The 23924-nt window shown below is 43.5% G+C and overlaps 3 protein-coding genes across 15 annotated transcripts in view; 2 read left to right on the top strand and 1 right to left on the bottom strand.

The window, feature by feature from the left end:
• The window catches only part of ep300b (EP300 lysine acetyltransferase b), a 39139-nt gene extending 34148 nt beyond the window's left edge, over positions 1–4991 (top strand). For all 11 annotated transcript variants that reach the window (XM_077619939.1, XM_077619937.1, XM_077619936.1 and 8 more), the window contains exon 30: positions 91–4991. In XM_077619939.1, the coding sequence (XP_077476065.1) occupies positions 91–3273 (3183 nt within the window). In that variant the 3' untranslated portion in view covers positions 3274–4991. The remainder of the gene's footprint in view (positions 1–90) is intronic.
• On the bottom strand, positions 3067–23054 carry pold1 (polymerase (DNA directed), delta 1, catalytic subunit). Of its 3 annotated transcripts, XM_077619947.1 has the most exons (29): positions 22566–23054; positions 21347–21541; positions 21155–21268; positions 20490–20630; positions 19339–19464; positions 19091–19259; positions 17736–17850; positions 17528–17657; positions 17266–17432; positions 16131–16235; positions 15921–16061; positions 15682–15792; positions 14461–14652; positions 14279–14367; positions 12573–12689; positions 12380–12493; positions 12158–12305; positions 10554–10649; positions 10329–10466; positions 9092–9267; positions 8874–9026; positions 7189–7291; positions 6972–7104; positions 6782–6895; positions 6655–6707; positions 5365–5462; positions 5214–5297; positions 4456–4554; positions 3067–3300 (listed from the first exon to the last, which is right to left on the bottom strand). In XM_077619947.1, exons 2-29 carry the CDS (start codon positions 21531–21533, stop codon positions 3291–3293), a joined length of 3423 nt encoding a protein of 1140 aa, XP_077476073.1. In that variant the 5' UTR covers positions 21534–21541; positions 22566–23054; the 3' UTR covers positions 3067–3290. The 3 variants fall into 3 exon arrangements, with proteins under 3 accessions (XP_077476073.1, XP_077476075.1, XP_077476074.1); XM_077619949.1 differs by lacking the exon at positions 3067–3300 and having other exon boundaries at positions 4468–4554; positions 5174–5297; positions 22566–23053; XM_077619948.1 differs by lacking the exons at positions 3067–3300; positions 4456–4554 and having other exon boundaries at positions 4952–5297; positions 22566–23053.
• znhit1 (zinc finger, HIT-type containing 1) lies at positions 22623–23300 on the top strand. The gene has a single exon (XM_077619950.1). The coding sequence runs from the start codon at positions 22740–22742 to the stop codon at positions 23208–23210; it is 471 nt and encodes a 156-aa protein (XP_077476076.1). The 5' UTR covers positions 22623–22739; the 3' UTR covers positions 23211–23300.
• Positions 23301–23924: the final 624 nt, after the last annotated feature.

Here is a 23924-nt window from a genome sequence, read left to right as displayed (position 1 = left end):
AAACCTAGCTTAATCTGCTAAATTTAGGTAGCAACTTAGTTGATTCATGTGGAATTCTGGCGTTGACAGTCTTTTGTGGTCCCCTTCCAGGACTACGACTTGTGCATCACCTGCTATAACATTAAACGCCACGAGCACAAAATGGACAAGTTGGGACTCGGGCTGGACGACGACAGCAATAACCAGGCGGCGGCTACCCAGAGTCCGGGAGATTCTCGCCGCCTGAGCATCCAGAGGTGCATCCAGTCGCTGGTCCACGCGTGCCAGTGCCGCAACGCCAACTGCTCCCTGCCATCGTGCCAGAAGATGAAGCGTGTTGTTCAGCACACCAAAAGCTGCAAGCGCAAGACCAATGGCGGCTGTCCCATTTGCAAACAGCTCATTGCTCTGTGCTGCTACCACGCCAAACACTGCCAGGAGAACAAATGTCCCGTGCCCTTTTGTCTTAACATAAAGCAAAAGCTCCGGCAGCAACAACTCCAACACCGGCTCCAACAGGCGCAGATGTTGAGGAGGAGGATGGCCAGCATGCAGAGGGTCGGCCAGCCGGTGGGGGCCCAACCGGGAGGGCCCGTCATGGGACTCCCGTCGCCCGGCGCCAACGGCATCGTGGCGCCGGGGACGCCGACATCTGCCGGAACCCAACCTCTGACTCCTCAGACACCCACTCAGACCATGGCTTTGGTACCACCCCAAGGATTGGGGCCTGGGGTTCCCCAAGCTCCTCCGCCGGGTTGCGTCCCCGTGCAAGGCGGCAAGCCTCTTCAGCAGCAACAGCTTCACCATTCGTTTCAGCAGATGCCAGGGGGAGGCGCTGCCGGGCCAGGAGGTGTGATGAACTCCCCTCAACATCAGCACCAGATGCTTCCGCAAGTGCAACAGCAATCGAGTGGACCCCCAAACAACCATCAGCAACTTCACCAACACCTCAACAGCGTGCCCCAGTTCGCCGGCAGGCCTCCCGGCTCCTCTCCAATCCACCAATCCCAAGGAAAGCCAATCCTCGGGTCGGCGACGCCTCCTCGGCCGCAGCCCAATTGCCCCGTCATGGCCGGGAACGTCGGGGGCCCACCTCCCAACGCTCCCCAGGGCCCCGCCGCTCTTCTGCAGCAGCCTTCCGGGCCTCCGCCGGCCGCCGTGGAGATCGCCATGAAGATCCAGAGGGTCGCCGACGCCCAGAGGAAGATGGCGCTGCAGAGACAAGCGGCCGCGGGCATGATGCCTACTCACCCCCACCATCAACAGGGCCAAGGTCAACAGATGAGCATGGGGCACCCTGGCAGCGGCGGGACGGTCGGACCCCAGGGGATGCCGCCGCAAAGCCAAGCTGCCTTGCAGTCGGCTCGGGTCCACGTGGAACAACAACAGAACACTCCGGCCGGGATGATGGTCGGCGCTGGCGGCCACGTCCTGCAACATCAACAACACCAACAACAGCAAGGCAACATGCAGCAAGTGCAGATACCATCTCAAGTTCAGCTCCAACAGAGGCTGGGCGTGCCACCAAACCCACAACAGCAGTGGTCAGGCCAGGGGATGCCACCCCAACAGAGGCAGGCCATGATGAACCAAATGGGCCATCAGGCTATGATGGTCACGCAACAGCAGCAGCAGCAGCAGCAACAACAACAACAACAAGCTTCAGCTCACCCTGCCATGATGAACATGTCGCAGCAACAGCATCAGCAGCAGCAGCAGCCACCACCCCAGGTCGCCAACCCTGGGGCGCTGGGAGCCCCTGGCCCCGGAGCTTCCGGTGTCCCCGGAGCTCCCGGTGCGGGGGGCAACATCACGCAGGCAGCCCTCCAGGATCTTTTGCGCACTCTTCGCTCGCCTAGCTCGCCGCTCCAACAGCAGCAAGTCCTCAACATTCTGCGTTCCAACCCTCAACTCATGGCGGCTTTTATTAAACAAAGAGCCTCCAAGTACAAGGGGGTTCCCGGAGCCACCGGAGGGCCTGGAGGTAATGCCCTGCCAGGAGGGGGCCCACAGATGAATATGAACGCCGCCGTGGCGGGCCAGTCTGGGATGCACATGGGGGGCCAGGGAGTGCCGAACATGGCTACGATGGCCCAACTACAGCAAGTTCAGCAGCAACAAATGCAACAGCAGCAGTTGCAGCAGCTTCAGCAGCAGCAACAACAACAACAACAACAGCAGCAGCAGCAACAACAACAACAACAGCAGCAGAGACCAGTCCTCAGTGGTTTACAACAGCAGCAAGTTGCCGCTCTCCAGCAGCAACAAGCTAGCGGAAGAGGTTTACAGGGCCAGGGACCCCAAATGGCAAATCTCAACAATCCCCAAATTCGAGAACTGTTCATGAGGAGACATCTTCAGCAGCAGCAGCAGCAGCAACAACAACAACAACAACAGCAGCAGCAGCAGCAACAGCAACAACAATCTCAACATCAGCAGCAAATGGGAATCAATCACAGTCAATTCCAGCAACCGCAACCTCCGCAAAGTCAGGCTTACATGGGCCAGCCTGGCATGCAGCCGCCAGTCGGACAGGGTGGCCCGCAGTCCGGGGGTCCCTCCGGTCAGCAGGGTCAGCCTTACCCGTCGTCGGCCCAGCAGCAGGCCGCCATGCAGCAGAGGCTCCAGCACCAACACCACCTCCAGATGCAGCAGCAGCAGCAGCAGCAAAACGCTATGGCGGGCCTGGCCGGGGGGGATTCGGGGCCCGGGGGTGGCGTAGGCCCACCGCAGCCATCCCAGGGCCCTCAAAACGGCCCTCCGCCTTCTCAGGCTCTCCTTCAGCAGGCGCTCCACCAGAGGCTCCTCCAACAGCAGCAGCAACACCTCGCCGCCGCGGCGGGCTCTCCGGCCCAACACAGCAATCCCATGAGCCCCCAGCAGCCCCCCCAGATGTCCCAGTCCCCTCACCCGCACCTGCAGGGTCAGACGCTGCCCACGTCCCTGGCGAACCAGGTGCGCTCCCCGCAACCCTCGCCCAGGCCTCAGTCGCAACCGCCGCACTCCAGCCCGTCGCCGCGCATGCAGCCCCAGCCGTCCCCTCACCACATATCCCCCCAGATGCAGACGGGCTCCCCCCACCCGGCCCACTTGAACCCACATCACCCCGGGATGGTGGCCCCGCCTCCGCAGCAGCCTTCGTCCCAGCAACAGAACTCCATGGAGCAGTTTGGCTCGGACCAGAGCGCCATGTTATCCCAGCTGAGTGGGATGGCGGCTCTCCACGGGCAGGGGGGCAACGGTCAGGACCCACTGGGCCAGAGCCTGAATCACAACCCTTTAGACATCATGTAGGAATTCTACTCGGCGCGTCATGCCATGCTGGGAGAGGAGAGAAGAAAAAAAATAATTAAATCTCTGCACAAACTGCACTCATCCAGGACAGTGTTATCTATCTTTAATACTTAGCCTTTCCTTTTTTTTTATACTTATAATTAAATGTTATTTAAAAAAAATTCAATAAAGATGCATTGAACTGAACTTCCTATGGGAGATGAACAATAAATCAAGCCGTCATTAAAGAAATCAGATTAAATGAATTGTAAGTTATTGCCGTTTAATATATTGCTTTGCCAATTGTGGACAAAGGGGAAGGGGGGGGTGTCAGCTCGTACCTCCGCGATATTTTTTGGAGGATTCTCATCAAGTGTTTGCAAATGTACTCATAGGCTGCCACTGACGACGATAGACGTCCAATGGCGTGGCTCTTCCAAACAATATTAAAACTCTTTAGACGAGTTCAACGCTAGGAGACACCTGGCGCCGTCCATGGCAGTCAATGAGTTAAAGAGGAAGTGGAAAAAATGCTTGTACCTTTTTTTGTAATTATTTCTGTTGAATTGTTTTGGGGGGGGTTTTATCCGCAGGGTGGAAATTGTATTATCATTAGTGTTGTACCGATACCCACACGGCTCTAAAACGAGGTCGTTGGTATCAGTGAGTACGAAAAAATGTACTTTTTGCCCTACCCAAGATGGCTGCCAGTTACATACTTGTAAATAGATGTCTATTTGTGTGGCAGCCAATCATTGTAATGCTCTAAATTTGAATGACTTTATCACTAGTAGACATTGAAATGAGTGAAAATTGATTCGCTGCCGGCCTCCCATTTCAAATGGATTGGACTTCTAGTCCCGTCAATTGATCTTAAGCAATACTTTAAATTGTATTATTCTGTATTTTGTATCGGTCGGGTGTCAGCCGATAACGTGTCGGAATCGGGTGCCAAAAAGTGGTATCGGTGCAACACTAATTATTTTTGTCAATCCAAACATGATCCATATCTTCATTTTATGTTTGGCTTCGCTTTATTTATTGTCTCCTTTTTGGCTGAGGGTTAATGACCTTCACATGGTGAAATATTTTTTGGCTTATCAAATGAATCATTTCGGCTCACTTTTTATGCATAGTTGTGCGCGGGTGGGAAAAATTCAGATGTCAGTGTTTTTTTTGTGTGTTTTTTTTGCGGCAACTCACATGTCGAGATGTCCCGGCGGACATCGGTCATGCTGGAGGGGGAAGGGTTCCTTCGCAAAACGTGCAGGCCTCCTCCCTCGAATGTTTGTGCACTCCTTCCTTAAACAGAAAAAAAAAATATGAAATGTCTTCTGGAGCACGGGAGACTTGGGGAGGGGGGCTGCATACCTGTGTGCCTGTAATTTTTTTGAGTACATCGGCTGGGATGTGAAACACGAGCGTGATGGGCTCCTTGTATTGTTTCCTGTTTGAGTTTGTTTTTGAATTCTCCTGTTTTGGACTGAAAGGAGAATGTTGATCCAAATGAACTGTGTTGCACAGAAATGAGGAGAATGCGGGAGATATGACCAGTCATTCTCCATCTTTCTGCCTCGTCCCAGTTGCTGCTTCCCCCCCCTTGGACTCGGACCCTTAAAGTCCTTCCTCTTCTCTTTCTGCTTAGAACTTTGGGAGTTTATTTAATATTTTTTACTGTACAAAGGAAAACTGTGGACTCAAAAAAACTTTTTTTAATAATAAAATGAAAATGAACATTGGTGATGTGAGTAGTTGTCTATGACTATAAAAAAAAATACAGATACAATCTGTCTGGAAGAGGTTTTAATAACCTAAAGACATGAAAATCTGTAACTCGTGGATTGATCATGTCATTTTATTTATATAACAAAATACAGTGGGTTTTTTTGCAAACACCCATAAAAATAGTGATTTGACTAACTTTTCAGAAGAAGAAGAAGAAGAGAGCAAAAGATTGTCACCATGCAAACCGAGACACGAGTTTGCTCTGGTCGTCCAGATCTTTTTGAACCTTCTTCCTCATGTAGAAGATGGGGCAGTCACGGCTGAGGAGGAAACTCGAGTTAACGGACAAAAACTTGGCCAATATTGGCACGGACGTCAGTGATTTACCTAGTGCAGAGTACGTCTTCGTGGAGGGAGCCTTGGCACCGCTGACACTGAGTCCACAGTCGGGAGAAGCGCTCCTCCAGTGTGTTTAAATGGAAAATCTGAAAATTTAGAAACCCATTTAGGAATTTACCGCCAGTACGCGAGTTGGCCCGATCGGCTCGTGTGATCCCGTTATTTTCAGAGTTTCGGAGTCTGTGCAAGATGGGCGTATTGATTTATTTTTCATTTGAAATAGTAACGCTGCTATACAGTCAAATTGGATTACAGCAATACCTCGATATACGAGGAATTTGAGATACAGGTAAAATTGCGAACAAATATTTACCTTGAGATACGAGACACATTTTGAGATACGAGCATTTGCAGCGAGAGGCTACCTATGATTTCACCGCACCGTCTCTCTCGCCGCGTCTCCCTCGTGCAAAGATCTCTACGAGCACTGGGCGGAGCGTTGCATATTTTACGTTTTTTTTTGTTGCATTAGTCAGTGCAGAATTAGGGGAAACACAATGGTTCCAAAGCTAGCGGGTGCAATGAAGGGTAGTGCGAAGAAAAGGCGTATGATGACAATCGATAATAAGCAGGAAATAATCAAAACACGAGTAGTATATGCGTGACTAAGCTGGTTCGTCAATATGTATGGAGAAGCAGGAAGTTGGACCCGAAAACCGCGGTGGAAAACATGAACCTCTTTGCCTTGGTTATTGCACAAGAAAGTTTAAATTTAGCGTAACGTAAGATTAAAACTTTTTTAAGTGTGTTAATAGGAATCTAAGTTCATTTAAGTTAAATTTAAAGTTTATATTACGTTACGAGCGCATCCCTCTCTCTCTGCCCTATCCACGAACTCCCCATTGTATAGAATAATGCCTCATTTTATTATTAAACATCATAACCACTAGTTATTTGTTACTTTGTTAGTAGATGGCCAATCACAAGTAATAAAAACATGTTTTTCCATTGTAATATCCTGTTTTTTGGTGTTTTTTTTCTGAGGGTGGGAACAAATTAATTTCTTTTTAGTTCATTTCTATGGGAAACCTTGATTTGAGATACGAGTAAATACGAGCTCAGTCCCGGAACGAACTAAGCTCGTATCTCAGGGTACCACTGTACTAGTCTTTTGCTCTTTTCCGCTTTCTTTGGATCCATTGTGTTTCCCTTCCCATTTTTAAAGGTATCAATTCAGGACCCTGTATCAGCAGATCTTCAAAATTCCGACTCTGACTCTCATGCAAAACAATGCGCTCAAAGCATCCCTAGGTTAATTACATTCCAGTGCTAACCTACCTCTTTTTGGTACAGTTCCGATTCTTTCTTCTTACAGAAATCGCACACGGCGGCTGCAAACAGAAAACACTCCGGTCAAAAACCAGCTGTCCGCGACACGAGCAAAACGAGTTAGCGTGCCACGCACCATCGGTCTTGAGCACCGCTTTGCAGCCAATGCAGGTGCTCCTCTTCTGAGCAAACGCCATCAGGCCTCCCACCTTCGACGTCAGCACAGTCTTACAGCGCGTGTGGTCGCCCTCTGAAACCAAAGCGAACGTTCGTCTCTCGGAACATGTCCAAAGTCTGGAAAATGGAGGGTGGAGAGAAAGACTGACTGAGGAGGATGCTCTCGGCCTTGCTCTCCCCAAGAATGGGCTCGAAAATTCTCAGCAGGGGCTTGGAGAGCTGCTGGTCCAGGTAATGCTGAGTATCGATGGGGATGTTGTTTTCCAGCACGTAGATGGGGTCCTGTGGTTACGGTGTGGAATTTTGGAGAAGAGTCAACAAACCGGGATTAGCGCGCGGCGGGGGTGAAAAATGCTGGTTTTGGACCTCAGACTTCATGTACGCCGCGGCTCCTTTGGCGGCCCTCACGATGACGTAGGGAACTCGATCGCCCAGGTTGGGAGCGCTGCCTGCGTCTCTCTTCTTCATCCTGAAATGACCCACAAAAAATGAACAATGGCATTGTTTTAGGCAAACTTTCATTTTGTTTTTAAATATTTTGTTTCATATTGAAAATATGGCCCTGAAGTGATCAGGGAAATAACAGAAACCAACAGAAGCGAACTGAAGCTAAAGGATATCACTGGGAATTGCTCCAAAATCAGTAGAAAGTGAGCCTAAATCAAGTGGAAGTGACCTGGAAGTGGCCCAAAATTAACAGCAAGTGGGCCGTAAATTGCCTAAAATCAGTAGGAAGTGAAATAAAATGCAAAATCAACTAAAAATAACCACAAGAATAAAGAGTCAAAAATGCCCTAAAAAAATTGGGAAGTGACCCCAAATTGCTAGAAAAAAACCACAGAGCGACAAGAATTGCTCCAAGAAAGTGGCCCAATACCCACAATTCAACTGCCATGAAAGCATTCCCTAAGAAATTCCATTTGAAAATAAAATAACAATAACTAATTCATTCCCTTGTACAGCAATACAGACGCTCCCCTACTTACGAACGCAATTGGTTCCGAGCGATTGTTCATAAGTTGAATTTGTAAGTTGATTCAGTGCTATATTTTGTATTATAATTTATGTTTAAGGCCGATATAAGTATATTGAAGGTTTATACAAGTGCATTTGTATGTTTAAGGCTTGTATAAGTAACACGCATTGGTTTGTACTGAAAAAAAACATTTAATAAAATGGAGAGAATATGTACAGTACTGTAGAGAGAGAGATTTATGTATTAGAAACTGGCCAAAAGAAGCGACCTAATGACGATTGCACAGTTTTCTTCTTTTTTTCATCATAAATGATGCGGTAGCACTGTATGGCATCATTCAATTGATTTGCAAACTTTGTGCAACGTTCAATATTTGGATCCTGCTGCTCGATCTTTCTGTTTATAAATGGTACTGAATGTGCAACGCTCACCACTCTCACGCGCATCAAGCTTCGTTATTATTGCCACTCGTTTCAAATGAAAGGGCTTGCCTCTTCCTTGCAACTCCCTCAATAGAAGCCTTTAGCTTTTTACCAACCATATTCAATATTGGATGCATGAGATATTTAATGATACAAATGAAAAAGGTTCTTTGCACACTGGAGATACATTCACGCACTTCCGCATTGCAACGAAGAAGAAGATAGATGCTGGGTGAGCTGAGCTCTCACAGCGCCAGGCGTCGGTATTAGCGGCGGAAAGAAGTACTACTCCGAAAAAGGGGCGAAATACAAAATTGGACTTGCGAACATTTTTGGACTTAAACGCAATTTGCAGACATGTTCGTATGTACCGTTGTTCGTAAGTTGAATGTTCGTAAGTAGGGGAGCGTCTGTACTAGTCAAATCCTTTGGAATTGGACGGCTAGCATTGAATGATCGAGTACGCTTCATTGCTAATTCTGACTGACGCTAATGAAAATGGATCGGGCGTCTCTCGCCGTCAATGGCAGCCATTAAGTTCATTTACAAAATAACATTATAGCAGATATAAAACCATTTCCCTAGGTTCAGTACTTCTAAGTGCAGGAACAACGTCAAAACATTTGTGAAAGAAGACGCGTCATCGGTCACACCTTTCAGCCAGTTCCACGTGCGCCTGTTTGCCGGCGTACTCCTGGGCGCTGCGAGTCAGCTCCTTGGTGATGACCAGCTGGCTGATGTCGATGCGGTTGCAAAGTAGGTCCGAGATTACCTCTTTAGCGTGAGTCACCGCACCCTGGGGGTCCCTAAAAACACGCAAGATCGCCCGTCAGCACATTCGTAGTGCCCGTGTATTCGTGGAGAGACGCACCTGTCGATGAGGATTTTCTGCAGGCAAGTGTTGATGAGATTTGCCACCAGGGGGCAGTTGTCTCTCCGGACGGTTTCGATGCCTTTACAGTCCATCTTGTCGTGCGTGTCTGCGCTGGAGGAGAAGTAGAGGCCCGCGTAGCGTTTTTTGTTGATCAGCAAATACGGGAAGTACACCTGGAGAGATGACATCACAAATGCTTCATTTATTTAAAGAAAATAATGAGCGGCGAACTCGCCCACTTGGCCGAACTCCTGATGTCAGTTATAGATGTGGACTTTGACAGATTTGTGGTTGTTTGAATGTTTTGACTTCTACTAACGAGAGTACGCATGACGTCAATAAAGTACAATCAAACTCAGTTTTGCTCTAGCTGCCTTTTTAAAAACTAGCACATATATATGTACAGTGGTACCTCGACGTACGAGCACCCCTACATACGAGCATTTCGAGATACGAGGAAAATTTCCAGCAAATAATTATCTCTAGATACGAGAAAAATTTCGAGATGCAAGAAAGCCAGGTGGCCAAGACATGAGAGAATGTTTATCATTGCGGCACACTTTTTTGCCGCATCTCTTTAGTGTATAACAGATATCTACGAGCACTGGGCGGAGCGTTGCATTTTTTTCAGTGTTTTTTCCGTCGCTCAGCACGAATGCCGGAGCGATCGCTAACACGAGGTATATATTACTTCTCTTTGGCTGCTCATAAGAACATCAGGGGCACTGGCTCCGCAACTCCTCGTGTAATATTTCTGGTCGCAACTCACTCTTTGTAATGTCTCTGCGAGCACTGGGCGGAGCTTTGCATTTTTTTCAGTGTTTTTTCCCCCCTTAGCCTGTTAGCTCCTGTTGGCGGAGCAATCACTAATTCAAGACTACTTCTCGTTGGCAAGTGGTCGTGCGTTATCCTATTGTGAGGACATTTGTGTGCATCATTTTCGGAATATTTTGAAGGGAATACAACAGCAAACAGCCCATCGATACTAAAAGTCAGGTTGAAGGCGGGGCAAACAGAGCCAACCCGGCCAAAGAATGGTATAAAAATGTAAAACAAAATTAGAATTAAGTTTAGTGTAAGGTTAGATTAAACTTATTTTTGAGTGTGACTCCATCAAAATCCAAGTTCATTTAAATGTGTTTATGTTAAATTACGATCCATCCGGTGCAAAAGGCTGAGGATATTCCAAGTTTGTTCCCCAAAAACAATGCAATGGCATCGAGCAATGCAATACCTTCTCAAACTCCAGTTTGATGGGGGACACGAAATGGGACGACACCCACTCTGCAGCCTCTTTCCCGATGTCCATAGCTTCTTGCACAGTGGCCACACCCAGCTTGACCATGACTGAGTCTGTGTCTCCATAGATAACCTTTAAGTGTAAAATAAAAGAAGTCAAAAACATTTGTTTGTATGTGAAAAGAAAAAAATAAAGAGAAGGAAATGAAAGGATCATCACTTTGGCATCAGCTTGGTAACCATTGGAAATAATGTACTTGGACTCCACCAAACGCTTGGTTTCCTCAATCATTTGTCTTCCAAACCCAGTCACGCTCTACAAAAAAAAAAAAAGAGACAGGATGAAAGTAATGTGTTTAATCTTCACAGGCGTGCGGACACGCCTTTCATTTCCTCTTGAAGCTCACATCAACGTTGGAATTTATGATGGGATATTAATGTTACTTCAGCAAAATCCAATAGACAACTGCATTTGGGCAAGTATATTTCAGAGAAAAATTAATGCAGTGTGGTATTAAAAAAAAATAAAACTCGGTGGTACCTCTACTTACACTAACCACTTCTACTTACACACGTCTCTACATACAAAATATTCAGGTTACGAAACAACTCAATGGGAAAATTTGATCTCTGGATACGAAATAAATTCAAGTTACCAATCCAAATCTCTGAAATTTCAATATCCTCTGAAACGTAAATACACTTGTAGCATCTTGGGGCGAACTTTTGGCTTATCCCCTCAGGTGTCGTCGTAACAAAACAGTCGATCCGCATGATAAGAGTTTTACACCGGATGGGCTTCCTGACACAACCGACACATGCGAGAGTGGAACCCAGGCCACCAAACGTAACATACATTTAAAATGTTTTTAAGTAGTGTTGGTGTGCGTGGTAAGTATGTTTTCTCAGCTTCCAAAGGTTTGCCTCCTCCCCCACCAACTTCATTTTGCTACACACTCAACCTTCCACCCCGATGGGAAATGTCTTTGCATGTCAGTTTAATGGCTTCATAAATCATTGTCTTTCTTTTTTTGTATTTCTCACATATTTCATACAAAATTGGTATACTTTTAGATTTTTAAGGGTTTAGTATCGGGGACCTTAGAACGGATTAGGGTATTTATATGAAAAATTGGATTCTACTTACAAAAAATTAAAGTTATGAAACCACTTCTGGAATGGATTAATTTTCTAGAGCATTTGGTGAAAAATTCTACAATCATTATGTCAACTTTCACCCCACTCAGTTCATTTTCGAATTGACAAACTGACCTGCCACAAATGTTAAATGCATCAAGTAGTGCTGCAACCTAAAACCATCCAGAAGCAGTAGAGCAGCACATATATTTTTGCTTAAATGTAAAGATATCTAAATGTCTACTAATTCTTGTGATTAGTGGGTCTGATGTGCAAGCGTGCGGCATGTTAAGTCAGTATAATTTCATTATAATTAACTAATGTTACAAATTGTGATTCATTTTTTCTGTGTGGATTACGTGTTTCTTATTTTAAAGATTTAGCATGTATGATTTTGTTGGTTTGTTGTTCTGTTGGCAGGGGGAACCAATTTAGCAAGTATTGATTTGGAATATTTTGTCATTTAGTGGTACTTCTATGGCATAACGACTCCCAAAATGTATCAGGTCAACTTAAATTGGGAGCCATTTTGCTGGCCAAAATGGTCATTGCAGAAACAGTTCTATTTATGGCGATATTGATGATGTAAAATGTCAATAAAAAGTTAGACATTGTTTTAGCAATATGGTCATATTGTACAGGACTAGTCATATTTTTCGTTTGTATGGTGGGGACAGAAGCATGTACCTGGGAGATCTCCAGACAGGGCAGCTTGCCCACCTGAGCCCCCGTGAAACCATAAACCGAGTTGGCACTGATTTTCAGGGCCAGCTGTCGGCCGTCCAGCACCTGCTTCTTAAAAGGGTCCGTTTCCTTCTTCAGCTCTGCTTTCGCCCTGCGAACAGAACGTTACGCTGCACATGAGCAAGAAAAGAAAATCTTATCTGTAGCCATGATGATTATTCATACTTTTTCCTGGCTGAAAGCAGGTTCTCCAAAATTTCAGGTAGGAGGCCTTTCCTAACCGAGCTCCTCACAAACTGATCACCAGTGGGCGTCTTGATGAAGTCGGCTGGTGACAACCTGCAGACAGAAAACTTATCAATTCCTTTTCATACTTTAGTGTATTAAAACATTCCTGGAAGTTGCTGAAATAACTTACCCCAGTTTTTCAACCGCACCCTTCTGCAGCAAGGTGGTGTAACACAGATTGTGAGCCATCATGATGGACGGATACAGGGAGGAAAAATCCAAAGTGGTGATGGGAACGCTGTAATATCTGGAGAAAAATGACCAGTCTGAAAGGCTTGCTCTTAAGTACAGTGGTACCTCGAGATACGAGCTTAATGCGTTCCGGGACAGAGCTCGTATGTTGATTTACTCGTAACTCAAATGAACGTTTCCCATAGAAATAAACTAAAAACAAATTAGTTCGTTCCAACTCTCAAAAAACCCCCACCAAAAACAGGATATTGGATTGGAAAAACATTTGTATTTGTTCTAATTCACCATCTATTAACAAAGTAAAACAAATAACTAGTGGTTTAATAGTACTAAAATGTGTTTAATAGTATACTAAAATTAGACGGATTTCGCTGAAGGGAGAGAGAGTGACAGCGAGAGGGGGGAGGACTTTTTGCGCTGCAACGCGCTCGTAACATAACAAACAAATTTAAATGAACTTGGATTACGATGCAGACACACTCAAAAATAAGTTTAATCTAACCTTACACTAAACTTAATTCTAATTTTGTTTTAAATTTTGATACCTTTCTTCTCCCGGGTTGGCTCTATTTGCCCCGCATTCACCCTGACTTTCAGAGGCAACCTATCGAGGGTTGTTTGCTTTTGTCTTACCTTCAAAATATTCCCGAAAATGATGCACACAAATGTCCTCACAATACGATAACGCACGACCACTTTCCAACGAGAAGTAGTATACACTCCTCGTATTAGCGATCGCCTCGCCATTCGCACTGACTAATGCAACGCTCCGCCCAGTGCTCATAGAGACATTACATGAGGGAGTTGCACCTAGAAAGACAGTGCCCATGATGTTTTTATATCAAAATAAGAATATCAAAATTTGTCTTGTATCTCAAGATAAATATTTGCTCAAAATTTTACTCGTATCTCACATTGCTCGTATGTCGAGGTATTACTGTACAAGTCGTATCGGAGTTTAGGTCGAATTTTTGGAAGAGCGATTTCTTATTTTATTAGAAACCAAGTTAAACTAATAATAGTAAAATAAGGAAGAACAGGCTAAATAGGCATCTGCTAACAAAATAATATTCCAGATAGCTCAAATAAAAAAATAAAAAAAGAACGACAACATAACAGGCTGTTGAGAGAGGTGGGCATCCCTTTTGCGAAAACCCACGGCGACAACTATGACTGACGGGTGAGATGGAACCATGCGTGTTGGGCGGTGAACTCGCGCACTCGGCCAAACTGAATTCCCATTTAGCATGTTGTATATCAACAAAGAATTATGGAAGAGCTATTATAATTTCAATGTAAGCAACAGTCGTTCAATCACCGCTAACCCTCCCGCTTCAAAGGGATTGGACAACTACTGCTAATGAACTCATTAAAATTCACATCATAAGCATAAAAGGTTTGGACATCTGTCGCCATCACCGACACCGAAAAAGTTAAGGACTATCGCATTTGCTACTCCACAAGTCAGCCATCATATTTTGTTTGAATGCAGGGTAAGCTGAAGAGAGAGGAAAAAAAAATGCAATGTGCTCAAGAAAAACTGACTGCAATTTTGGAATTAGCATGCCAATTTTTGTATTACAGCAAAAAAAACAGATTTAAGCCCCTTAATTGCTACGCAATGCAATAAAACTAAGTGCATACCCTTTTTCTGGTTCAATCACAGTTGCTCCAGTGTAATCTTCTCCCCCTTGCGACTTGACCACGGGCATCACCAAGTTCTGCTTAATGGCCTAAAAATAACAACATTTCAGAGATACAAAATCTCTTACAGTCAGGGTTCATTTGTGGTTTTGTTTTTTCTATTCCTGCAATGTGTCTGTTACCTGTCGCAGTAGCTGCGAGACAACTTTGATCTGCTGGCCTCTTGACAACAAATAGGTAAGCGGCACTCCGGTGACTCTGGCCATCTCCATGTAATTGATCACGCACATCAGTTTCTGCAGCAGCCGCAGGGGCAGGTAGGCGTCTTTTAGGCAGTAGACGGCCAAACGCCGCCGTGTCTGTTCGTTGCCGTTCTGAAGTAACCCAAATAAAACAAAATGAGATCATTGTACAGTACAGACGCTCCCCTACTTACGAACGAGTTAGGTTCCGAGCGATTGTTCATAAGTTGAATTTGTTTGTAAGTTGATTCAGTGCTATATTTTGTATTATAATTTATGTTTAAGGCCTATATAAGTATATTGAAGGTTTATATAAGTGCATTTGTATGTTTAAGGCTTGGATAAGTAACAGGCATTGGTTTGTACTGAAAAAAACATTTAATAAAATGGAGAGAATATGTACAGTACTGTAGAGAGAGAGAGAGAGAGAGAGAGAGAGAGATTTATGTATTAGAAACTGGCCGAAAGAAGCGATCTAACGACGATTGCAGTTTTCTTCTTTTTTTTCATCATAAATGATGCGGTAGCACTGTATGGCATCATTCAATTGATTTGCAAACTTTGTGCAACGTTCAATATTTGGGTCCTGCTGCTCGATCTTTTTCAATATAAAAGCCTTTCAAAATAAAATCTTATCTGTTTTAAATTTTATCACATAAAATTCCACCACCCGGCGACTGAGTGGTTAGCGCGTTGGCCTCACAGTAGGGGACCTAGGTTCAAATCCAGGTCGGTCCACCTGTGTGGAGTTTGCATGTTCTCCCCCGGCCTGCGTGGATTTTCTCCAGGTACTCCAGTTTCCTCCCATATTCCAAATACATGCACGGTAGGCTGATTGTACACACTAAATTGCCCCTAGGTATTAGTGTGAACATGAATGGTTGTTTGTCTCTTTGTGCCCTGCGATTGGCTGGCCACCGATTCAGGGTGTCCTCCGCCTCTGGCCCAAAGTCAGCTGGGATGGGCTCAGGCACCCCCCACAATCTTAGTGAGGATGAAGCCGTTCATAAAATGCAACTTAGACTCCAGTGAGACTTATATATATATACTTTTAGAATGGAAAATACTGTATTGATAGTCCCTACTTTTTGCCGCACGTTTTTGATTAATGTTTGAGGCAGCACAGCTGTCTACCTCTACGATCATGTGGGCGTACACTACCTGAAGATCGGTGATGATGGAGTGCTGAACGTCCTCCTTTTGCTCTTGTAAAAAGTGGAAACTCACAGCATTCAGTGTGTAAGAGCGAAGTTTGTAGTCTCGGAGGAGAACCTGACAAGCACAAAAAATGCATGTATTATTTTTTTCTAAAAATCTTCATGATGAGCATGAGATGGGACATTTATCACATTCCAAAGTGACCAAAACGTTCAAATGTAGCGAGTAAAGTGCGTGCGCACCTGCAGGAGGTCGAACTGAACTCGTCCCTCCATGTTGATGACCTTGTTCTCTCGGCGTCCCATCTGCTTGCTCTGAAAGTTGAGATCTCGCAACACGGACTTGATCCCTCTCATGCGGCCCAAATACGGAAAGAGATTGGCCTGTGCACCGGAGAGCGGTAATTAGTGCACGTGGAGTACAATTTGTTTGCGGCAGACGACGTGTGATACCTTTAAAGTGGCTGCTCTGTTCAGCAAGTAGGGAAAGTCAAAGTTTTGGATGTTGTATCCGGTGATAATGTCTGCGTCCACCGTCCTTAAAAACTCAGCCCAGCTCTGCTCGAAAACACAAAGGCGTGTAGCTGCTTAAACCTTTCGAGGACAGTGATCATTAAGGCGGACATTTTTTCAAATGTTTTTGCTAGTTTAAATCATTGCCCGCCAGCACAGGTCAGATACAAAGTCTGTGTTGTGGTAGTAAGTAAAAGAGGGAAATTGATATTGAAATCCCCCAATCACGGCACTAGATTGTTTAATTCAGATTCAATTCATTTCAACTAACTCCACTTATAATGGATTGGACGTGTGTTGCCGTCAATGGCAACAATAGAGTTAATCTATGTTAGCTGAAGAGATTTCTTATTTCAATTTGTCTTGCTTCTATGTTATTTTTCAGCTTAATTTTTAGTTGTTTTTTTAAGTTGTGTCCTTTTGAATTACTAATGTATATTTTTTCATAACTCTTTGCCTTTTTTCCCTCCTCATTTTGATTTAATACTATTTGACCCTAAATGAATCTTCCAATTAATCCATTGGTTTCATTTCAAACAACTTGTAATCAATGTTCCCTCTAAATTTTTGTTTGTCTGGGCAGAAAGACAACCTCCCTGAGCACACTGAGTACTGGAGTGAGCAACATCATCATTGCTCGCTATGGGCACACACCGGTATCAGACCTGCCATAAGCAGGTGTATGTCTACTACACATAAATGATTTAGTAATAATAAAATGTAATGATTAATATCTATGAATGGGCGGCCCGGCGGATGAGTGGTTTGCGCGTCGCCCTCACAGCTTTAAAAAAAAAAAAATGGGGATTTTATTTTGTGCGCTCCATATGATTTGCTGTGCGCAGGGAAGACGAGAGTAGTGCGCAATTGCTTAGAGGGGACATTGCTTGTAATACAATTGAATGTCAAATGGGGGGCCGCAATTGGCCCCTGGGGTGAAGGTTTGAGCTCCCTGTATAATAAAAAAATGTCATGAAATATTTATATAATAAATAATCATAATTTGTGCATGAAACGGTTAGAAAAAAGGACGTTTGTATGCGGAATGTGTGGTTGCATTTAAAGCATTTTGTACCAGCAGGAGCTGCTTCTCTTGAGTGAAGCATAAAATCTGAGAGCCCACAATGCTAGCGCAGGACTGCAGCGTGAAGACCGTCCGAATGAAGGGCTCCGTCTCCCCCTGTCGCTGCACCATGGATGCTATCTGAATCACCGGGTCTTTGTCTGCTTCTGGGAAAATTCCTGAAAAAACAACAACAACAACAATTCAGCTATAAGTTTACACGGCTTGGTCCCAAAGTAAAAATTCTCTCCCGTAGTGTATTTATTTGAGGCACCTTTTCTTCCGGCACACTCGATGTCAAAGCTGAGCACGCGGAGTGGCGCGATTCTCTGCCATTCTCCTTCCGCTGGGTGACTTACCAAGTCGGTCCATGCCACATCCACTTCATACTGACACAAGGACACCTTAAGGATGGTCAAGAAGAAGATCAAGTATGATATGATAACATGACAATGAACTTCTGTCAGGTTAGGTAGACTTACCTTGCCGGGGTGCTTGGAAAATACGCCCCCGCCACTGTTTTCCTCACGAACTCTGTACTTCCCTTGAGGAAGTTCAATCCAGCAGCACCCAACCACATCACAGTCCACCATGAATCTGGCAACATAACATTTGTTTATGTTATGTTACGAGTGCGTTGCCGTGCAGTCTCTCTCTCACCCTCTCACCCTCTCTCACCCTCTCTCACCCTCTCTCACCCTCTCTCACCCTCTCTCTCTCTCTGTCCCTCTCTTTCCCTCTCTCTTTCGCCTCCGTGAAATCCGGCTAATTTTAGTACTACTAATCACATTTTAGACCACACCACTGGTTATTTGTTACTTTGTTAATAGATGGTGAATTAGAACAAATAAATATGTTTTTCCAATCCAATATGCTGTTTTGTGTGTTTTTTCAGAGGGTTGGAACAAATTAATTAATTTTTAGTTCATTTCTATGGGAAACGTTCATTTGAGTTATGAGTAAATCGACATACGAGCTCAGTCCCGGAACGCATTAAGCTCGAATCTCGAGGTACCACTGTATGTCAATTTTTTCATATGACATTTGAAAGGGGAGCTAACGGCTAGCTCATTTTGGTGCCCCAATGTTACAATTGTCTTATTAATACTAGAAAATGTTTTTGTTGTTGAAATTTTATGGGGATCCTTTGTTAATTTGTTCTCATGTGTCACGCAGGTCACTTCACTGTTGACTTACAGAATGCAATTGACGGTGTTAAATGTTCAATTTATTTAGAGGTTAGGTTTAGTTCGTTTATTGTCACTCCCTGTCTTAAAGGATTGGAGGTCGAGCACCAAGCATTCATAGCAATTCTTTCTAGTTTGATTTACAATTGTTAATTTACAATTATTACATGTACTTGATTATTCCTGCACATTTTGTGGCCTTCTGGGTCAGTGGCTGTACATTTTGCATCATTTCCCATTGATTTTAGGATACTTCTGAGTCACTTGCTGTAGATTTCGAGACTTTTATTTCTGGTTAAGTCCTTCTATTTTGGGGTTGTTTTTCCCTTTGGAAAAAAAAATGGGGATGTTTACGTCAAATCTCAGTGAAATTGTAAAATAGGTGAAAAACCTTTTTGGCAAAAACTACATACACAGTTTTTATAAAAGAAAATAATAATAAGAATTCGATAAAATTGAAGGATGACAGGTTTTGAAGTTTTAAGTGTTTTTTTTGGTCTAAAACCATTTTTTCTGCAATAGTAATTAGGGGTCAATGGACAGCCTGTGTTGCATAATTTTGTTTTGAATATTTCAAAATTGGAATGGTGAGAAAGGGTCAAAGGGCAGAGTGCCGGAAAAGTAGACATGTAATACAATTACAAACTCACCTGATTTCAAAATCTATGTTGGCTTCGAATGATTTAAAACACTGCGTGGGAAAGGGTCCGAACTTCAAACCCAGCTCCAACAGTCGTTTGGCGGGTGCAATTAGACGTGGCGTCAACATGGTGATCCGCAAGAAATCCTGGATTTGTTTGCCATGGTAGCCATACATATCTGGAGAAAACGAGAACCAAAATCAATAAAAAGAGCCTCAAGTCATTTAAAAAAAAGATCATTCTTCACATCGCCTCACTTTCTTTGCGGGTGATGTCCACTGCTAACACCGTGACGGAGATGTTGTCTTTGTTGTTGCGCATGTCCTTCAACACAGCTGAGTTGAGTTCTCTTTTAAATTCACCCAAGTAATTCGGGGTAAATCCTTTTCACAGAGCAACATAAAAAAGGGGGGGAAATGAATACAATTCAACATGAAATTAATTCCCCTAATAGGGGTCAGTGTGATGCTAGGCAGGTGGCTGTTGCAAACAAACCCTCGACTGTGCGGTGGGTCATGGATCCCGAGGGGAAAAGAGAAAAATAACGGAGGAAAACAGGATTCAACGTTTCTTGCATTCATAGCCAATCCGTAAGATTTGTCTGAATATTTCCTCCGTAGCGAGAAGTTATCAAATAACAAAGAGAAATCTGGCACACCTGACCATCGTTCACGACACAATAGTTGGGATAAACTGCTCGACAGGGAAAATAAGCATTTAATTATAAAGGCTCATTATGTATTTGTAGCCAATATAGTCAATTTGATAGTAAGCTAATATACACATAAAGCATGTGTTTCCTTCATAATACTGTATTTTTCGGAATATAAGTCTGTTTTTTTTTTTTTTTCATACTTTGGCCGGGGGTGCGATTTATACTCTGGTGCGACTTAAGCGTGAAATTATTGCCACATTTCACATGTTATTTTCACACTAAACCACAAGAGGGCGCCTGTGTTGTTAGAGTTATTTGAATAACTCCTAATATGTTACGTCATTACTGACATTACCAGGCATGTCAGTCATGTAATGTTAGTATACCGTACACTTCACGTTCAGCCTGTTGTTCTGTATTTTATTTTTATTTTAAATTGCCTTTCAAGATGACGTGTGTTTTTGGTGTTGGATTTTATCAAATAAATCTCCCCCAAAAATGCGATTTATACTCCAGTGCAACTTATATATGTTTTATTCCTTCTTAATTATGCCTTTTTCGGCTGGTGCGACTTATACTCGGGTGCGACTTATAGTCCAGAAAATACGGTAAGGCTTTTAATTTTTTTGCGGCTCCAGATATTTTAGTTTTTTGGGTTCCATATGGCTCTTTCAACATTTTGGATTGCCGACCCCTGCCCTAGAAACATACACGTGGTATAAAAAAAAATGGCAGATGAAAGGAAATAATCACCATTTGGTGCCGGAACGTAGAAGTAAGGTGCAAAGCCGTGAATGTGACAGCATACGCTGTTCCCACTGTCGGTCACTCCGAACATGCGAATGATAGGGACGTTTCCATATAACTGACCAGGCATGCCTTCCACGTGTGGCCCTGCATAAAATAAGAGAATTTAATTTTTGGCAGAATAATGCATTTAAGGATCAAAAATCAATCGCACAATAAAAAATATGTTCATTCCTTTCTATTACAATCTTTTCGGGCCCATGCAGTAGTCATAACTTTTGTTATTCGAGTTAGATCTTGGTCCTTTCACTCAAACAGTCAGATGTTTACATATATTATGTAAAAACAGGTCAGTCGGGATTACTGAAATTATTTCTGTTAAATGCCCCAACATTGTGAGAGATTTTTTTCTGAGAAATTTCTATTTTTTTAACATAGATTTCTTTGTATTGAGCAGCATTTCCTTTCAGCTTCATGACTTTGATAAACATTTTGGGTATTTTCTCTAGCTTTTAAGAAAATTCAATTATTTTGGTAATCCTGTCTGACCTGAAAGAAGATAATTTTAATCTGATTTGACTTCCGACAGACATAACATTGAAATCTGTGTTTTTGCACAGTGTATGTTAACTCCTGGCTTTAACTAAATTGAGACGGTCGACTCACTCTACCTAAATAATAGTCCAAATCAATTTGCTGAAACACCAATGAATGAGTAGTTGGGTTCAGTGGAGGGGCATGAGGCCTTTTCCAGCGAGGATTGACGTCTGTCGAAAAGAGGTCACCTGGTACCAAAAAGGACGCACAAGTTAATTTGAATACAGTACCGAACACAACCTTCAATACAGATACTTGTTACATACCAACAGGAATAACATCATGGCCGGCCAGCCCCTCCAACTGCTCTGAATCTAATTCCACATCATCAAACATGGATAATTCCTCCTCAAACTGTGAGGGACTGTCCTCCCATTCGCTGCCCGTCTTGCTGCGTTTGGCCTGGGAAGGGCCACCCGTGAAAGGGCCACCATTGCGCTTTTTATAATCCATGATTACAGCTGGAAAACGAGAACACGGTAACAAATTATTAGATGGTGAATGTAATGATAGTTGTTTAACTCATTCGCTGCCATTGGTAGGGACTGACGTCAAACCCATTTTAACTGAGAGAATTTGGCAGTACTGTTGTCACAATGATAACATTTTCGACTTGAAATTGATATGATTACTGCCCAAAAAATGTTTATTTTTTTGTATTTGCTGGTAGCCTCCAAGTTCAAATGGATTGGACGTTGAGTTTACCACTACACGCAATGTCAACAGCAACCAATGAAAATACAAAAATATCCTTCTTTGACATTATCATAATAATGCAAAACCAGATTTTGCTCCCATAAAAACTTATTTTAGGTGATTTAGTGGAGTTCAAAAACAAATAAATTAACATGAAATATTTTGCAAGTTATAAAAATATTTAGGGACAATACTGTGGAACATGCACAAACAAATGCTAGGTAAATTTTGTAAAAAAATAAATAAAAAAGAATTAACACAACAGTTGCTCATTGTCATTCATGGCCTAGGTATGATACTTTTGCAATCCATCATTGTATTATATATATATAACATTTCAGAAATAGTTAATTTTATATACTTTTGACGATCCCAAAAACATTATGAATTTTAAAGTATATTTTGTTTACTAAAGAAAGTAAATGGGAATATATTATATATTTTGATTGTGTAGCACGCACACATTGAAAGAAATAGCAACCATAAACGTTTTTCAACATGTTATTAAAGTTGCTTAAGGATCATGAACAATATTTGATTGCATACTTTGGGATATAAAATTTTAATGAAAACCTACAACAACTGACCGTTTGGATTAATCAAGCGGCCACCTGCCTCGATGTACAAACATTTTGATTTAAATTACACAACAGTGCTAAGGGGCAAGCTAATAACAATAACACTGGCCTGACGCATGTGTAGTTCAAATCCCACACGAACGAATATCGCTGCGAAAAGTTAGCCGTGTTTCTGCCTAAATATTGTCGAAATCTGTGAAAGTTAGCTTACTTTTTCCCAACGACCACTGAAAACGGCTCCCGCCACACTTTGCAGAGAGCGCGGCCCCCGACTTCCGACTTCCTGGGGAAGTGACGACACAAGTGGGCGGGATGTCAAGATTCAAACCGGAAGTGTGCAGTCTTTGGAGCCGCCGAGCTCAACATCTCAAACAGTGAGTCCAACATGGTGCTGGAAAAGAAAAACTCGGCTCGGGTGGAGGCTGGCCAGCGGAGAATTCTGGACGATGCTACCCGCCAGAGGAGGCTGAGTAGGCAGCTGGATGCTCTGGAAAAAGACAACTTCCAGGACGACCCTCTGAGTTCGCTTCCACCGGCGGGTCCGACCGCCCGCCTTCCCGCCTTTAGTGAAACAGAGGAGCCTGAGAAGAAGAAAAGAAAGACGCGGGGGGACCACTTCAAGTTACGTTTCAGGAAAAACTTCACTGCGCTTCTCGAGGAGGAGAACCTAGCCGACAAGCCGGAGCCCAACTACCTTTCAGCACTGGTGCCGCCCTCTTCTCTCCCCCCTCGCCATTTTTGCTGTGTTTGCGGCTTCCCGTCCAACTACACGTGCACCACCTGTGGGGGGCGCTATTGCTGCGTCAAATGTTTGGTCACACACCGAGAGACGAGGTGTCTCAAGTGGACGCTGTAAAAGGACGATGCGCCGTGGTGGACTTTCACGTTGTTCCGGAGTATATTACAGTATTTAAATAAATAAACATTGCCCTGAAAAACTCTACAATTCTTGTTTTGTGTTGTTTCTGTTGCAATATGTCCACCAAGTCTGAATTCAGAAATGTATGTTCTCCCTGGGCTTGCGTGGGTTTTCTCTGGGTATTCTGATTTCCCCCCACATCCCCAAAACATGCATGGTAGGCTGGTTGAACACTCTAAAATGCCCCTAAATTCGTTTTTTTCTGTTTGTTTTGTATTGTATGTTTGTGATTTTTATTAAGTAATATATGTACAAATGTGTATATACATGTATATCAAATCAAAAGCCTTTATTTTCATCATACACAGCTGCGTATAACGAAATTGGTGGTGTTACTCCACAAAGTGCGTTTTCCCAGTAAAAAAAAACATAAGTAATATAAAAAGTCACATCCTCGCAAGGTGAATTCTAAAATATTGCACAATCTAAGACAGACATGTCCAAAGTCCGGCCCCCGGGCCAATTGCGGCCCGTGGACAAATTTTTACCGGCCCGCGGCCTCTATCATGAATTTTTTTTTTTTTTAAATTTTTTTTTTTTTTTTTTTTTTTTTTTTCATCATGAAATCAATAATATGCGGCCCGCCAGCACTGTTGACCACAGTATAAAATACATGTGTACAAAAAGCTATTTTTCATATTTTTCATTTCA

The sequence above is a fragment of the Stigmatopora argus genome, chromosome 14 (genome assembly GCF_051989625.1).
Source record: "Stigmatopora argus isolate UIUO_Sarg chromosome 14, RoL_Sarg_1.0, whole genome shotgun sequence".
NCBI classification, from domain to species: Eukaryota; Metazoa; Chordata; class Actinopteri; order Syngnathiformes; family Syngnathidae; genus Stigmatopora; species Stigmatopora argus.
Note: the sequence above shows the minus strand (reverse complement) of the source record. Positions and strands in the feature narration are given on the sequence as shown.

Excerpts from the sequence above, each read along its gene's own strand:
- pold1 (XM_077619947.1), bottom strand. The coding sequence starts at position 21,533 with ATGGATTATAAAAAGCGCAATGGTGGCCCTTTCACGGGTGGCCCTTCC. Across the intron at positions 10,650-12,157 it reads CCTGTCTGGAGATCTCCCAG|AGCGTGACTGGGTTTGGAAG; the intron begins GTACATGCTTCT and ends TTTTTTTTGTAG. Across the intron at positions 10,467-10,553 it reads GTTACCAAGCTGATGCCAAA|GTTATCTATGGAGACACAGA; the intron begins GTGATGATCCTT and ends TTACACTTAAAG.
- znhit1 (XM_077619950.1), top strand. The coding sequence starts at position 22,740 with ATGGTGCTGGAAAAGAAAAACTCGGCTCGGGTGGAGGCTGGCCAGCGG.